Raw genomic sequence first — 17,797 nt, 5'->3', positions numbered from 1 at the left:
CAAATAGTGTCTCAAATTCTCCCAAATCAGAACTAATTGGGCTACCAAATTGTTAGTTGTCAACCCTGACTATGAACAAACATCTCACTCATTTACACTTTATATCACACATCTTGACCCAATTAGTTATGTAAACATTTAATCAAGGTGAAATGTCCTTTTGACTGGCACTGGCCTAGTATATCAGTATATGTGACCATGACAACCCCTCTCTGACATTACAAAACAGACAAACAGAAAGTCTGAACAGGGAAGTGCTGGGGGTAAACACTAGGCTAGTGGCCTTTCCCTGTTCTGAAGATTGAAGGGAGCACTTGTTTGAAATATGAAGTCAGGAAAATTAGATGTGTGTGCAAAATTTTATTTATTTATTTATTTCATTTACCATGAAAGTGTTGTAGTTTTTAAGTTTCAAGTTTTTATTTGGAAATTGCTTTTACATCAGTGGCACTCATCTATCCGATGGTGCATCCAAGACATTAAATATACAAACAAAACTGTATTAAACAAAATCAAATCAAAGGATACTCGACAAGCAAAAGGTACAAATAAATAAATGCCTTGAATAAATAAATATCTTGAGAACCATAAGTATATTTTCAAAATGCTGATTTGTGCTTGATCACAGCACTATGGTGATTTTGAGGTTTGAGAATACTGAAATGTGTTTTTCAAAGTTGGCAGCCCTGTATACATAGTTATACATGGCTATACATAGCTATGCATGGCTATACATGGCCATACATAGCTATCCATAGCTATACATGGCTATGCATGGCTATACATAGCTATGCATGACTATACATAACTATGCATGGTTATACATAGCTATGCATGGCTATACATAGCTATGCATGGCTATACATAGCTATGCATGGCTATACATAGCTATGCATGGCTATACATAGCTATGCATGGCTATACATAGCTATGCATGGCTATACATAGCTATGCATGACTATACATAACTATGCATGGCTATACATAGCTATGCATGCCATTTACCATGAAAGTGTTGTAGTTTTTAAGTTTCAAGTTTTTATTTGGAAATTGCTTTTACATCAGTGGCACTCATCTATCCGATGGTGCATCCAAGACATTAAATATACAAACAAAACTGTATTAAACAAAATAAAATCAAAGGATACTCGACAAGCAAAAGGTACAAATAAATAAATGCCTTGAATAAATAAATATCTTGAGAACCGTAAGTATATTTTCAAAATGCTGATTTGTGCTTGATCACAGCACTATGGTGATTTTGAGAATACTGAAATGTGTTTTTCAAAGTTGGCAGCCCTGTATACATAGCTATACATGGCTATACATAGCCATGACATGGTTACATGGCTATACATGACCATACATAGCTATCCATGGCTATACATAGCTATCCATGGCTATACATAGCTATGCATGGCTATACATAGCTATGCATGGCTATACATAGCTATGCATGGCTATACATAGCTATGCATGGCTATACATAGCTATGCATGGCTATACATAGCTATGCATGGCTATACATAGCTATGCATGGCTATACTATGCATGGCTATACATAGCTATGCATGGCTATACATAGCTATGCATGGCTATACATATCTATGCATGGCTATACATAGCTACGCATGGTATTCCTGACCATAACCCATAACAAATGAGCTACAGCACCAGTGGTGCTCTTGTTTTTCAATTTCGACTAACTTCACAAAAGTATTTGAAATTTGTGCGAAAATCAGGCTTTTTTATGATTTTTTTGAAAATTAAGCATTTTTTAATCATTTTTGGTGCAAATTTATCAAAGTTGGTCAAAATTCAAAAAAATAATTGATTTTTTTTTTGTATTATTTTATTAGGTTCCAAATTTCCAAATGCTATCATCAGTTGAAAACAAAATATTTTCAAACTTTTTAAATTTCTATGTATTTTATTTTTAAGTAAATACTATCTTGAGTAGATAGCGAAAAAAAACAACATCAAAATAAACTTTCAAAACACGCGTTCTTCTCATTGTGTGATATATTTTCTGTATTGTTTTATTAGGCCCGCAATGCTATCTTTAGAAGATAGCGAAAAACCATTATGCCAAAATACTTTCCGAACACGCGTAAATAGCCGTTTGTGCTTTCCGAGAAAATGATGCAGGCCGTAAGTGGGCTGTGTCGCAACCGGCTTATACTGATTGGGCAATCGCGCTGTCAATTCTATCTTGAGTAGATAACAAACATGAAATAATTAAAAAGATACCAAATGACCTTTCTAACTCGTCTCAAGCTAAATCTATGATTTTTTTTGTGTATTATTTTATTATGTTCCCAATGCTATCATCAGTGGATAACAAAATATTTTCAACCTTTTTCAATTTCTTTGTATTTAATAAATGAATACTATCTTGAGTAGATAGCGCAAAAACACATCAAAATAAAATTTCCTATTAACACACGTTCTTCTAAATGTGTGAAATATTTTCTGTATTGTTTTATTAGGCCCGCAATGCTATCTTCAGAAGATAGCGAAAAACCATAATGCCAAAATACTTTCCGAACACGTGTATTATATAGCTGTTTGCGCCTTCCGAGAAAATGATGCAGGCCGTAAGTGGGCCACAGAAGATGATGCATGTCGCAACGGGCTTATAATGATTGGGCAACCGCGCTGTAAAATCCAGTGGCGTAGCGTGGGTCATCATATTGGGGGGCACCGACCATGATTGGAGGGGATTGGGGGGCAAGCCATTTTTCGGCCATTTTCCTATGGGATTTTTTAAAATTTGAGATCGATTGGGGAGCACGTGCCCCCCCCGTGCCCCTATGACGCTACGCCACTGGTAGAATCTATCTTGAGTATAACAAATAAAACTAGTGGCAAATGGTGGTCATAGACCACAAACCTAGCTGGGGTGTTTGACCTGACCTTTGACCTTAATGTTTCCCGGGTCACGAGGTTTGTTGTCACCGAGTTTGAGACCCGTACCCCTTACAGATGTCCAGTAATTGTATTTCTAAAATTTGACCTGTGCATGACCTTTGAGCTGACCCCTGCAAAATGTTCCCCTGGTCATGAGATTTGTTGTCACTGAGTTTGAGCCCCATATCCCTTACAGTTGTCCAGAAAATGAAATTATAAGATTTGACCCAGATAACCTTTAACCTGACCCCTGCAAAGTGTTTCAAAATATCCCCCTGGTCATTAAGTTTTTTGTCACCGAGTTTGAGCCCCGTACCCCTTACAGATGTCTAGAAAATGCATTTCTAAAATTTGACCTCTGCGTGACCTTTGACTTGACCCCTGCAAAATGTTCCCCTGGTCATGAGATTTGTTGTCACCGAGTTTGAGACCCGTACCCCTTACAGATGTCCAGTAATTGTATTTCTAAAATTTGACCTGTGCATGACTTTGACCTGACCCCTGCAAAATGTTCCCCTGGTCATGAGATTTGTTGTCACTGAGTTTGAGCCCCATATCCCTTACAGTTGTCCAGAAAATGAAATTATAAGATTTGACCCAGGTAACCTTTAACCTGACCCCTGCAAAGTGTTTCAAAATATCCCCTGGTCATTAAGTTTTTGTCACCGAGTTTGAGCCCCGTACCCTTACAGATGTCTAGAAAATGCATTTCTAAAATTTGACCTCTGCGTGACCTTTGACTTGACCCCTGCAAAATGTTCCCCTGGTCATGAGATTTGTTGTCACTGGTTTTGACCCCCATACCCCTTATAGATGTCCAGATTTTGCAATTGTAAAATTTTGCCCCTTTAATGACATTTGACCCCAATTCTGTATACAAGTTATAGGCACTGGGTAAAGTCGATGCATATGTGCAAGTGACGTCATTGTGCTATGTAATATGTGGCAGAAGAAACATTTTGAAGGTATTTGGTTATAAACCAGAAATGCCCCCTTAATGACCTTTGATCCCAATTCTGTTTACACCCTATGGGTACTGGGTATAGCCGATGCTTATGTGCAAGTGACGTCATTGTAGAATGTTACATGTACGGGATCAGAAGAAGCATCTTTAGCTGAAATTACAGTTTTGGCCTATTTGACCCCTCTGTAACCTTTAACCTACTAAAAGTCAGGTGACGGGTATGGTCGTGGTCAATGATGGTTGTGACAAAGTTAGGTCAAAATCGGTCAAAGCATGTCTGAGCTAGAGCAAAAAATGTGCAGTTTGTTGCCAGAAGAAAGAATGGATAGCATTAAAGTACCTAGCTGGGGGTGTAAACCCCCCAGCTAGGTAAAAACATGACATATTAAAAAGATTTTTTTAAATGACCTTTCTAACTCGTCTCATGCTAAATCTATGTTTTTTTGTGTGTATTATTTCATTAGGTTCCAAATGCTATTTTCAGTAGATAACAAAATATTTTCAACAAATTTATCAATTTCTTTGTATGTATTCCTCTAAATGTGTTACGACTTTTTATTTCGTTCATTCTAAATCTATGCTATCATCAGTAGATAACAAAATATTTTAAACCTTTCTCATTTTCTTTGTATTTTAATATAGACAGCAAGGCCTGCAATGATTTTGGACTTGGAAGTTATAGTTATTTTGAAGTTACTACGATCAAAATAAACTACTAAACCCCATTGTCAAAAACAATAAGGGGAGATATAAGAACAGAAATTATATTTGAGTTAATTTTAATAAAATAAGTGGTGTCGTGCATGACACTGTCATAAATGAGATCAAATCCTGAAGAATTAATATCCGTTTAGTAAGAGGATATTGATCATAATATTTAACAGGAAAGTGTGTCATTCCATTTAAAATTTAGAGTTTATACACCCCTTATGTAAGATACGACCTTTTAAAATCTTTCACACAGGGAGTGTGAATTTCAAATAGGGTTACCTGGGCTGAATGTGTGACTCCATTTGAATTTTACACCCCCTGTGTAGGAGACTAAGATCATGTCTTCCATGGGGGTGTATGGATTTCAACTGGAATAGCCCAAAAGATCGACAATCTACGGGAAAGTAAACGATAATGACTACAATACTACCATGACTGTAATGAAGCTCAAAATACTCAACAATTTATGTCTTCAATTTTATTGCAACATAAAACCTCGTGTACATTAAATTGATCGAAATTGAGCAATAGAAAGCATAAAAACAATGTTTTTACCTGTGAGAAAGTCCTCTTCAGTGCAGTGGTAATAGATAAGAATTCCCACACAATTTCGCAATAATCGTTTTGCATAATTGAGTAACTCGTCCCTATTATTTAAACACAATAATATGTGATGCGTTCCCACAAACCAGGCAATGATAAAATTTTGATATATTTGTAAAGATAACCTGATAAATTTGCATGATTTGTCAGACAATATACCATCAACGTAATTCTGAGAATCAGCCTCCAATTACACGCCTGTAAAAGTAGACTAATTATTTGTCCCATTTGAATCAAGTTTTTATCTTTTATGATACCAGAAACTGCATGAAATCGGCGCGACGTACGTATTATTGTAATAAAATATATCATGCAAAAGGGAAATATCAGGCAAAATATTCGGGAATTGCAATATACATCAGTAGTTTTATCCCCGAAGGGGCATTCCCTATCTGAAATGGCAGGGATGTGCCTCGGCCATGTTAAAAGTAGGGGGCATTCAGGTCAAATGTACAATTACAAAAATATGGGGTCATTCAGTACACAACCTGAAAAAAAATGGGGTCATTCGGTATGAAACTTTGCAAAAAGGATGGTCATTGGGGTAACAAATTGTAAAATGGGAGTCATTGGGTACAGGATTGCCAAAAGAGTATCATTAAGTACACATAAATAAGTGCCAAACTGCGAAAAATCAACTTGGCCACCTTGGAAATGTGAAAAATCTCATTATTTCTGGAGGAGAACACAAATACCACCTAAATTTGGGAATTAAAAAGGGGGGTAATTGGGTAGCAGGAAATAGAAAAAAGGGGGTCATTGAGTACATGAATTTTTTAAAAGGGGGTCATTGGGTAATAGGTAGGACCATAACACAAAAAGGGGTCATTGGGTACAAGCCGGTTTGAAAAAGGGGTCTATCCGAGGCACATGATGCATATCTGTTATGGAAGTGCCCCCCCCCCCCCGGGTTTTATCAATAGCGCATATCAATAATCATTAACGTAAGAGGAACTTTGAAATAATTAATATAATATATATAATATATTAAAGAGTCAATATTGAAAAGATATAATATAAAACAAACAGCTGTGGGGAATCTCACCATTTCCCCTTTAAATTTAAATACATTCTCAGAATAAATGTCTAAATTGACACATTTGTAATTCGCTTTATTCTAATCACAATTTTTCTCGAATCCGTGTCAAATGAAAGATAAAATCTATACCAACTACAAGATAAATAATTTTTACAATAATAATGATAATAATAGTTCTATTTTAAGGGGCGGTCATTTTCTTTGGAAAATTGTTTTACACCATAAAATTATTATCAAGGGCCTATGAATATTAAAAAATCATTTAAAAAAAGTTAGCTAAATATTAATATTGCAGCTACAATCGAAATACTCGCGCATTCTTTTCCAAGTAAATAGGGAACAAATACAAACACATTTCTTTACCTTTTTGGAACAATATGTTTTGGGTCTGTGTGTGCGCCGTGCGGAAGGAAGATCCGAGTCATACAAATTTTTAAACCCCAGACAGAGGATCAAAAAAAAATCAAACCCCAGATGGAGATCATAAAAAATTGACTCTGGTACTCGATGGTCACTGACACCCCTTCCAAAGAACTAGAAAATGACAATCTCCTTAAAACGCAATACAATACACATACAATTGAGATTCAAATTTGATATATGTGACTTGTTTATCTTCACTAATTGATTTTCACATCAATGAATTCGGTCGATTCCCTGGGTCGATTCACAATACGATGCGCCTCCAGCGGTACGGAAAGGCCGAAATACACAGTGCATCATGGGAAAATGTCGACATCCAAAGCCCGCGTAATACGAACTCAACACAGGAACATGTCATTGTCTGTGTGTGTAAATGTCAATATAATTAGGTTTCACGCGAATGTACACTAAACAGAAGTTTACAATAATTGTAGTACTGTAGCCAGAGGTTTCCAGTGGTATAAAAATTTCAACTTTTTTTGAAAAAAGTGGGGGGGGGGAGGGGGGAGGCTGTGGATCACGAAATGCCCTTTTAACTTGCTTACTGAGCAAACTTTTTGTATACATTTTGGTCTGACTAAGCAGCTATTGCGCAATACTGTACAACTTTTCAACCAATAATAGAGATCTAACCAGAGACTCTGCATGATCTGATCTCAGATCCTGGGGAGAAATTTCTCTCAGAATTTGTGATCAGATCCAATGTACAACACATTATAATCATGCTACAAAGTATAGGGACTGGTACATGTGGGATAAATTCCCAGCAAGTCAGGCCTATCGTTGAATGGTTTCCATGTAGTGTATTATTATTAATTGAAATTCAAGTGTGCTAAATTCACAGAATTCTGTGGCTAAATTACATAGAATATCCTGTTATTTGGATGCGTGATTGTTAGGATCACAATGTTTTGTGAGAGCAATAGGTTTTATTAGCCTCCACTTTAAATAGAGTACTTGCATGGCATGCAAAAATAATCGCCTCAATTTTCACTTCTTCCGTTATGGTTGGTACTTATATAAATACAGTTAAAGGGGCATTCTCCAAGTACTAATTTCTTTAAATGCCTTCTTACATGGGCGTTCTCATATTTCACGCTAATGAGCACACCCCATACGTGCCCATATTAAAACATCCCTAATAATTTCCTCCCAAAAACGGGTACAAATAAGCACACAAATATATTGATCAGGTTTAAAAGTGCCTGCCTGCCTCAACCTTTGCGGTGCCACAACCACTTGACTAATTTGCCAACACGTACATTATCATAATAACACACGAAAACAGTATTCATATGTATGAGAATCGGTGGGAAATTTGTCTCAACTGAGACTCGAACAATAGAAGAATCTTTACGTTTGAGAGATTCTATGAGAAGTTCATGCAAGTAAATATATAAATATTCTTAAATCTGATTGATTTTATAAGTCTAATGTGTTATTTTCTTATGTGTTATGTAAACAATTACTTTAATGCCAATTTTTATGTAATTCCTTATGTTTTTTTAGTTGTTACTTATTTAGTCCAAGTTACTGCAAACCAACTAATTATGTTGTTTTATAACTGTAGAGGTGATATTCGTTTCAAGGGATCTCCTCTATGGACATTCTTTGTTGCTTTTCAATTAGGCGACAATCAACTTTATTAATTCTCCCAAATGATTCTCCTAAACTACAATTGGTTCCCCTTACTCTCATTCTCGCTGCTGTAAGTTTATAGTTACGACAATCAGTCACCCATGCCAGACTCCTGAATGTAACTGAAGTTTATCTGACCGTTTCATGTAAAATGGTCGTTACCTTCAATTGCGTTTGAAAAATATGTTATGATATGTTACTCATACGTTATGATATTTATCACCATCGTGATCATGGTCATGGTAAGAGGGTTGGTATGGTAAAACATCGTGAGGATCATCGTCATCCAAATGTCCGAAGACCAATCGTAACACATTGTTGCTTCCTTCAATTTGCTTAGCTGAAAGCAATAGATTGGTATCGTCTTTTAAGGTCGCCTTCTGGTTGCCATTTGATACCTCTAACCATTGGTTTGTCTTTGAACTCTCATTGCTGACGCGTAAAGGTTCAAGAGTTTCTGTCGGTCGTATGTAAGGAAGACTGTTTGTTGGTTGAGGCCGATATTGATGATAGCCTATCTGACATGAGTGGAATGGGTCACCAGATTGACGGAGGAAAACTGGTGGATGATTTCTCTCTGGACTTCTTTGCTGGTTCAGATTATGCACACTTTTATTCGGTTGTTTCGTGATGGCATTCAAGATACCTGTTGATGCCTGATTAATGTTGTCATGACTGTTGCATGTTCCAGAACGCGGCTCCCTTCTAAGATTGTAAGATTGGTGGACTATAACTTGAGACTGGTTTCCACGGTAATTCAAGCTAGAGGCCCCGTTGTTTGGTGGCTGCTTAGTGACGATATTACCTGAACCATTGAAAGTTTGGAAATTCTTGTCATATACGTCATCAGAAGGTTGGACCACTGGCTGCAGTGACAGAGAATGGTAATGCGTCTGTTTTGGAACCGCTTCTCTTGGTAAGTTATTGTTAAGGGGGTTCTTTGTTACCTTTCTGACAGGTGCAAAGGCAGATTGTGGAGATACGTGAAGCGGACGCGGACGGTGAAGCTTTCGCTGACTTGGTTCCGTTTGATGAAGAGTTGGTGATTTCATTTCCGCCAAAGGTTGTTGAACTTGGTTTGTAGTACTAATCTCACTCCTCATTTCAATACAAGTGGTAAATTCATTATCACTGCAGACTGTGTCTGGTGAAGAACACGCTGATATATAATCACCGTCATCATCGTAAACTTTGTTGCATCCATACAAATCCTCTTCTTCATCTTTACCCATCTCCGACGCAGACCCTTGTCTATCCAATTTGCAACCCTCATCATTTGTTTGCATTTGATTGTGTGAAATATTGCCATGTGGTAGTGATGCATGCACAGATGTATCTTTAGGGCCATAAAGATCATCATCCGAGTTGATACCGTCATCATCAGCACCACTGGTTCCATTGTAGGACACATAGCACATTAATGTAGACTTGATTGCCCCTTTATCAACTGAAACTGCATCTTCAAGTTCGACATGTTGAGATTCGTTCTCTTTGTCTTCATTTACATTTTCGACCATGGTTCCTCTTACACCTTTGCTTTCTTGTAAGTATCCCAAATCAATATCCTTGATATCATCTGCTTTTCTGTCATTCAGAAGTGTCACAGGATCTGATACCAAGCTCTGTGGAATTTCTATTGCTTTATCCTGATCGCCAGCCTTCAAGTTCACCTCTGTAAACAATTTTGCCGTCTTGTCTAAATCGTCTCCAGAATTGCCTTTGTTATCTTCTAGTTGCTTTTCCAGTATATCTCGTGCTTCTGCATATTGCCTCAAGTGGACTAGGATGTTTGCGAGACGATTGATTAATCGTATAGTTGTCAGGTGTGTGTTTCCATTGATCTCACGTCTAAGAGCCACAGCTTTGCGATACCTGGAGAGTGCTTCCTCAAATTGTCCCATTCGCTGGAGAACAAATGACATGCTTGTGTAGAGGGTTGCTGCGTCTGAAGTATCAAGACCAAACTGCTCTTGTAAAATCAATGCTTCTTCTAAGAGCTCTATGGCTTCTGTGTGATTACCTGAAACTAAACTACAATTAATGGCCACATTGTTGAGGGAATTCACCAGTTCTTTACTATTACCATGATATTGTCGTTTAATTGCGAGTCCCTTGCGAGAGCTCTCTAGAGCCTTCTCCTTGTCACCTAGCCTTTGATGGCATAAGCTGATGTTGTTGTATGTGTTACCTATGCTTGGGTGGTGTTCCCATAGGCCAAGACGAAGGTTCAGACTTTGTTGAAGGTATTGCAGTGATTCTTGAGGATCGTCTATAATAATAATAATAATAATAATAATAATAATAATAATAATAATAATAATAATAATAATAATAATAATAATAATAATAATAATAAAAAGAAAAGGATACATAGTTACGAATCACAATTCTTGAATCGTTATTAAAATAGTGGTCACACTGACACAAAATATAGGTTATAGGGTTACCACATGCATAGAGCGAGGTTCCTGTTATAGTGACTTCCTGTTTCTTTTGTATAGTTTTCTATTTTGAAATGCTTTATCATTGCTCAACTGAATTGCTGTTTCCAACAAAATGTAAGACAGGCAGGTTTTTTTTCACGAAACTGCAATAATACGGTATGTCGCTTTAAAAATATTTACCAAATTATGTTTGAAAATTATGAGAAAGACAGAATGACCATAAAAGGAGATGCAGACCCCACATGCTTTTAAAACATCGCAGCATCGGGCGATGAAATTAAAATGTACATTTCAATTTGGAGTCTGAAACTGAAATGTCTTTAATCATATATAGGCAACTTACTCAAGTGAAGAAGCACAAGTCCAAGACTCGATGAAGTGGCAGCTAACCTCTGTTCAAGACATTTTTCTTCTTCTTCAAGCAAAGAATATCCCAATGAAAACAATGAAGACTTGCGAAAGGTGTTGATGGAGCAGTCCAAAAGATCTTGGAACATTTCAAGCGCTTGAATAAGGTATCTGGAAATGCAAAGGTGCAAAACGACGAATGATGAATTATTTTACCATCGTAACGTGTGGAGCTACGTTGGGTTTCGCCTCTTAAGTTTAAGAAGTTAACTAATTATTTCAATAATAACATACCCCTTAAAATCGAGCGCCGCTATATGTAATTCCGCTTTACAGGCTGCACAGGCTTGATTTAACTCATGTTAATGTATAAGGAAAAAAGATATTTAAATTTTGTTGTTGTTTTACAGTAGGGTAGTGAGCCCAAAAGCAGCTCATTAACTTAAAAATTAACTGCATGAAAAGTTCGTCCTTTTTTCGTTCAGATGTACTACCTGAGAATCTGCACTCTGCTCCTGGATAAAAACCTACTTACTGTTTTCCGCAGATGCCCAGTCCTCTTGAGAACAGGTTCCATCCTGTCGCCGTCAACAACCAAGCCAATTCTCTACATTTGCCTCTTGGCTCCAGCAACACCAACGCTCGACGAAACTGTCGATATGCTTCATTGAGATGCTCCTTGTTCTGCCCAAGTAACTGCCCATACACGATCAGCATCCGAGCCTCCGCCAGTTCATCACCGATATCCTTGGCCAGCTGGATGCAGTAGTGATACAACTGGATTGCTTGGTTGTGTGGTAAGATGAAGTTGATGACAACTTCCGCTCGGAAGGCTGCTTTCAAAAACATGAAGTTGTTATTTATGTGGGAATAAGATGCATCTATGAGGAGAGATTGGAGGGATTCCAACTCTCCTGGTACCAATGGCAAGTATAAAAACCCAGAGGTTTCAAAGGACAGTAGGATTGCATTTTGACAAAACGCGAAGAACAGATCAAAGCGAAAGCCACAGGTAAGGTAATTCAATAAGGAAATATAAAGCGTATGTTGTAAAATTGCCCATGGAAATATAGGATTCGTAGCCTCAATTACGTCGGTAGCTTCGTCGGAACTGTGATTTTCATATGACAATAAACATCGGTTTCTTGCAAACAAGGGTTCTGTTGGCAGAGTACGAAAGGATGTGTGACATCCATATGATCCAGCGAGCATGGTGAGTAGGGTTGGTGATGCTACAAATCGAAGATATGATTCAGGGGTAGGACATTTTTCTTCATCTTCGGTACGGTTTTCTGGTGGCAATTCAATCATCAATGAAGAATTCACAAATATGTTGCGTAATATGGCCGGGAATGAACGCAACCCATTGACACGAATGAGCCTGGTATGAAGTGTGTATCCTTCGTGTTTTTCATGGACTGGACTAACTGGTTCTGAATGCCTCAAGTGATCATCAATAGCCAGAGATAGTTCCCGTTCTAATGGTAAAGATATTGCGAACACTTCAGCATCATGTGGTAACCAGGGCAAAAGCGGTGATCTGAGACCTCTTGCAATGATATTTGGATGCACTCTGACCATGGTTACATATTGCTGCGGATAGTACAGAGCATTGGTGGCGACTTTTGAGGATTCGACATCGATGGTTTTGGACGACAATAAAACCAGTAACGTCGTACCATCAAAGAACATAAGCGTATACTTTACAGAGGGAACAATAAGCTTTTGGCTTATTGTTTCCAATGATTTCAGATATACTCGTAGATTTGAGACGACCAAAAGAAGATCATTGGTAGAATCTTCACAATAGCTCAAACTCACTTCAGCCAATGTGGCCGATATGTTAATTTTCCATATTGAACTAAGAACGCCAATAATGTCAATTCCACGTATACATATTTGATCATGATGATGCTGATGAATGTTGTCCACATCTTCATGATCTTTGCAACAGCTATCTTCACAAACGCCTCTATTCTGCTTGATATTGATGCAATTGTCATCGTTTTCGTCGGACTCTATCGTTTGCGACATTTTCTTTGGTCTGAAAAAAGAAAGAAACATAAGTGTCATAACGATTAACATAAAAATGCATTTTATTTTGTGGGTGTAGGGGGGTGTGTGTTTCGCAACGGCATATCGTGATGGGGGAGGCAGGGTGGAAAGTCCCCTCAACTCGATACCGCAAAAAAAAGTTAACCAAAACAAAAAAACGTACAAATTTTCGCGCGCATTTTCCCCTTTATGCCACTGGTAACCTATTTTAAAGCCGTATACGATTTCGGTCAATTTTTTTAATTTTGTTATTCAATAATCAACTTATTAATAACAATTATTGTCAGTGATGTTTTTAAGCCAAAAAAGCGGGTCTTTATGTGACACTGGGAAATATTTTACCAAATAGACACACCAAATAGCATTCTGAATTGGAGGAAAGTCCTTCTGATATCAAATAATTTGTTTTTCATCCAGTGCCATGTTATTTCTCAGCGTGATATTGCTTCGGCAACTTTACTGAGTATTTGTATAGAAATAGAAATAGAAAATTGTTTTGATTTTTTTTTTGAAAATCGCAATATAATACAAATTTAAGGCAAATTATTAAAAGGATGATATTTTTGATATTTAACAAATTAAATTAATAAATCTAATGATACGTACTTCAAGTGCAGCTGGGAGAAGCAGTCCATCACATGAAAATGCTGACCTTTCGTATTGTAGATGTACATGGATTTTCATAAAAGACCTAAAAATGTTAGGTCTTTTGGGAAACTGTATGTATTTCTTCAACACGAAAGGTCAAATGTTTGGCGAGCCGAAGGGGGGGGGGGCAAACAATTTTTGGCAAGCCGATGGGGGGGGAGGAGGGTCTCGATTAGGTTCCATCTCTGGATAACAATAAATTAATACATAATACCCTATGAAAAAGTCCTGTACCCCCCCCCCCCACCCACTTAGTTTTCTCAATGCCAAAAACCCATTCCTCTTCATCCACAAATCGACGCCACTGATTACACACAGTCGAACCATGCAGCAATATAAATTAGTTCACATACTCGTATTATTAGTTGATTTTTCCATGTTATATAGTTTACATTACCAGTCGTTATCCATGGACCCGAGGGAGCACAGTGTCATCGCCCCGATGGCAGAAATCGCCATGTGAGGTTGAATCCCGGGGTTGAATCCACAGCCACGCATGGCCATTTTGTTCTGACCTGTTTAATAGCTTTAAGACGCATAATGAGCCGAGGGACATCCGACTAAGGCTACTGACAATAGCCTGGTAATTGACCTCTCATGTGTGAGTGAGCATACGCCATGAGGTCAGGCTGCTTTTAGACTCTCCACGAGTGAGTGCAGCTAGCCTACGCTGCGATATGGTTCGGCACATATAGGCCTAAAATCAAAATTTTTGTTAGTTTTTGAGTTCAAGACGCACTGTTCTTTCTCAAGACGCAAGCTAACGACTATCATATCCGTTCAACACATATATTCAAGTGCAAGGATCTAAATATGGCTTCTTTAGAATAAAAAAATTACGGGAGCCGGAGATATTCATCATTTTCTATCCCGGTATCCAAAGATTTATCATCTGAATATCAAATCGTGCAAAGCACATTCACGTGTATCGATCCCGGGTACTGATTTTAGTATCTCTGCTGTACCAAGTATAAATTATTAGCCAGGCGATGTCGGTGTGGTGGTGGTGGGGGGGGGCAAAGATTTTTGGCGGGCCGAGAGGGGGGCAAGCAATTTTTGGGGGGCCGGGGGGGGGGCAAGCGATTTTTGGCGAGCCGTTTGGAAATTTTACCCCCCCGGGCTCATAATTATTGCACAGTCCCTAAATAGTGACTGCGTGGGGGTGTCCCTTTTCTGAACAAGTTCAGGCATAGCAAGACGAAGAGGTTTAGTAGAGCCTTACAAGATCAGTCTTGAGCTGTCCTTAAAGGGTTCTACGAAGGTCCAAAAATGGTTCTAGAAAGACCAAGAACCATTTTATACAAAGATTTCTGCAACATTTTGGGGTTCCATTTTCAAGAACCTTTTCTCTTGAGGGTTTTATGTCTACAGGATAGCCAACGACCCCTTTTTCTCAAAGATTATATGGTATTAAAAGCAAGCAAACAAATAAACACATGTGTACCAAGGGAGAACAGTGCCAGTGCATTGATTGGCCACCCAGGTCCCGGCCCCAGGTTAAATAAGAAATAAATAAATAAATAAATAAATAAATAAATAAAACAAAAACATATTTACCGATTCATCCGGGAGAATACTTAAGTATCCTGAAGCTGAGAACTGACGAGTAATGATCGTTATTCCTATACCGCGCATTTAGAACGTCAGGACGGAAATACCCGTGAATCAATCGCCGGGAATTCCCTAACCCACGCCATCTTCATTAAGGTGACGTTTAACTCAGTGGTGGAAGGCATGCTCTATTGTTCTATCGTTTCTGATATGAAAAAGTGGGCGTGATTGAATTCAGTAACATTTATTTTTAGTGTCCAGTTCTTATAGTGACTAATTAGCATGTTATAGTTTACTATAATTCTTTTTAACATTACAATAAACACATATAAAATAACTGGAAAATATTTCTTTGTTAATTCTTATTTTCCAAATAGATGGCAGCATTTGCAGGATTGTAGAATTAATATTTTAAACTTGTTGCCAATTCCAAAGAGAAAGGACGCATTAAAAAAATTATATGCAAGAGGGTTTTGATTTCACGGGGAAAATTGTAATTCTTGAATAAGAGCTAATAAGATAGATTATGCCTTGTAAGTTGTAACGCATGTAATTCTGTTTAAAGGCCAGACGAATAGGATAAAATGAATATACGTGGTGCTCAATAATGGAGTATGGAAAATCAATGTTGGAGTTTTATTAATTTTACTTTTAGGGGGAAATTACCGGATTTTGACATATTATATTAAAAGCAATTATAAAATTATGAAAGAAAACATAACACCCCTGAAAAGGATTGGGAATATAGAAATTTCGACAAGGGATTCAAAAATAATCATTTTGAAAAGGATTTTAAGTAGGCATTTTGAACAGCCATATAGATTATATTCATAACCTCAGGACTCGTGCATGATGCGTGTGATCCAATCATACTTTATTATTTGTAAAAACCCGAACGCAAATCGGGGTCATTAATTACTCAATTAGTGGTATTATTTGAGCTTTATTTAGAGGGCATTGTGAAGAATCTAAACATTTTGCCTTTAGAATCTAAACATTTTGCCTTTTGAACCGAGGGATTTTCCCCGGGATATTCTGAACATTTTGAAAACGGATTCAAAATAGGGAGTTTATTTATTTTGAATCTGAACCAATAGTAGTAGTAGGGGGCCTATAATTTCCCATTGCAGCCAAGTAGCTGAATTGCGCGAATTTAACAATTAAATTTCAGTTTTGTCAATGTTTGTGTATAAAGCATTAAAATTAAATGGAATAAAAAGAAATTGCACTGAGAAAAATTAAAAACACGGATAATATAATTCTGAATATTATTTAGATTATATTTTAAATGACAGATGAAAACAAATGTTAACATAGGGTGTAGACCTATGCATATATAATTTATTCTGAAAGACTATAATTTTAATGAATTTATAATTGGTTGGAAAGTCCCAATCTAAATAAAGTGTACGTCGCGCGACGCGTGACTGACAGCTACTGACATGCCTGTTTGCTATCGTATTGATGATTCAATAAAGTAAAGCGATAGGTCATGTTTTATATATATATTTCATATGGAAAACTTTGGTGCATCTGCTCACGCCACTTTCAAAAGGTCTTTTTAACACAGGAAATTCTAGTAAAATGTCGACTTTTCTACCTATCTTCAACCACTACAGGAAAACGAAAAATGTTTTTAAATATCTTCGCTCGGTATTAAAAACTTTGATATATCTACTTTCAAATAATATAAATTATAAATGCATTGAGTTTTGGGAAAAGGTGGCACTTTTTACTTAGAAAGTTGTACGTTTTTCAATTTCTAATGGGAAATGAGACATTTTTCTTTCTTTTTCAAGTTTTTTGAGCAAATTATTTGATAAATAATTTCATAACATTTCACTGGAACATGCTAACATTTTTCTTCGCATTGCAATAAACACTTGAGAGAGTTATCTTTCTGATGATATAAAATTCATGTTTATTAGTGGATAGCAAAAGGTGGCACTTTTTGATCCAAATAATAATAAATATCACCAAAACTCATATTTTCGATGTGCACAGGGATTCCTAACAATGGAAATCAATCAACCATAACGAGTGAACAATAGGGAGCACAATGGGGTTTTCCATGCTTGCATAATACAAGGTCGTGCAGTAAAAAAATGTTGCTCTTCATGCTACCACTTTTATGCTCATATTGTGGCCAAACTTTTTCATATGATATATAGATGGGTTTTCCCACCACTACTACATGCAGATTAAGGTGACACTCTTTACTTGGTTATAGACGGTACTCTTTTAATTGATATACCAAAGGTACATTCTCAGATTTAGTGTTAAAACGTCATTTCCGTGTCGCTCGTAGTAGTCTCGCGTCATATTCAGACTTGTTTCGTCCGTTAGAAATGAATTTTAAATCGGTTTTAAATACTTATACTTATTTCTAAAATGTGTGGTGCATGGTGCTAGAGGGTGTAAACATGCCTAGAAAGTTTTAACTTAAGCTGATCGTTCTTTAAT

General features: G+C 37.1%; 1 protein-coding gene across 1 annotated transcript; it reads right to left on the bottom strand.

The window, feature by feature from the left end:
• Positions 1-7,150: 7,150 nt before the first annotated feature.
• On the bottom strand, positions 7,151-15,425 carry LOC140137934 (uncharacterized). The gene is made up of 4 exons (XM_072159738.1): positions 15,341-15,425; positions 11,616-13,124; positions 11,076-11,251; positions 7,151-10,557 (listed from the first exon to the last, which is right to left on the bottom strand). The coding sequence occupies exons 1-4, from the start codon at positions 15,346-15,348 to the stop codon at positions 8,489-8,491; spliced, it is 3,762 nt and encodes a 1,253-aa protein (XP_072015839.1). The 5' UTR covers positions 15,349-15,425; the 3' UTR covers positions 7,151-8,488.
• Positions 15,426-17,797: the final 2,372 nt, after the last annotated feature.

This window comes from Amphiura filiformis, chromosome 17, assembly GCF_039555335.1.
Source record: "Amphiura filiformis chromosome 17, Afil_fr2py, whole genome shotgun sequence".
Taxonomy (NCBI): domain Eukaryota; kingdom Metazoa; phylum Echinodermata; class Ophiuroidea; order Amphilepidida; family Amphiuridae; genus Amphiura; species Amphiura filiformis.
The sequence above is the reverse complement of the archived record's forward strand: the minus strand, read 5'-3'. Positions and strand labels throughout refer to the sequence as shown.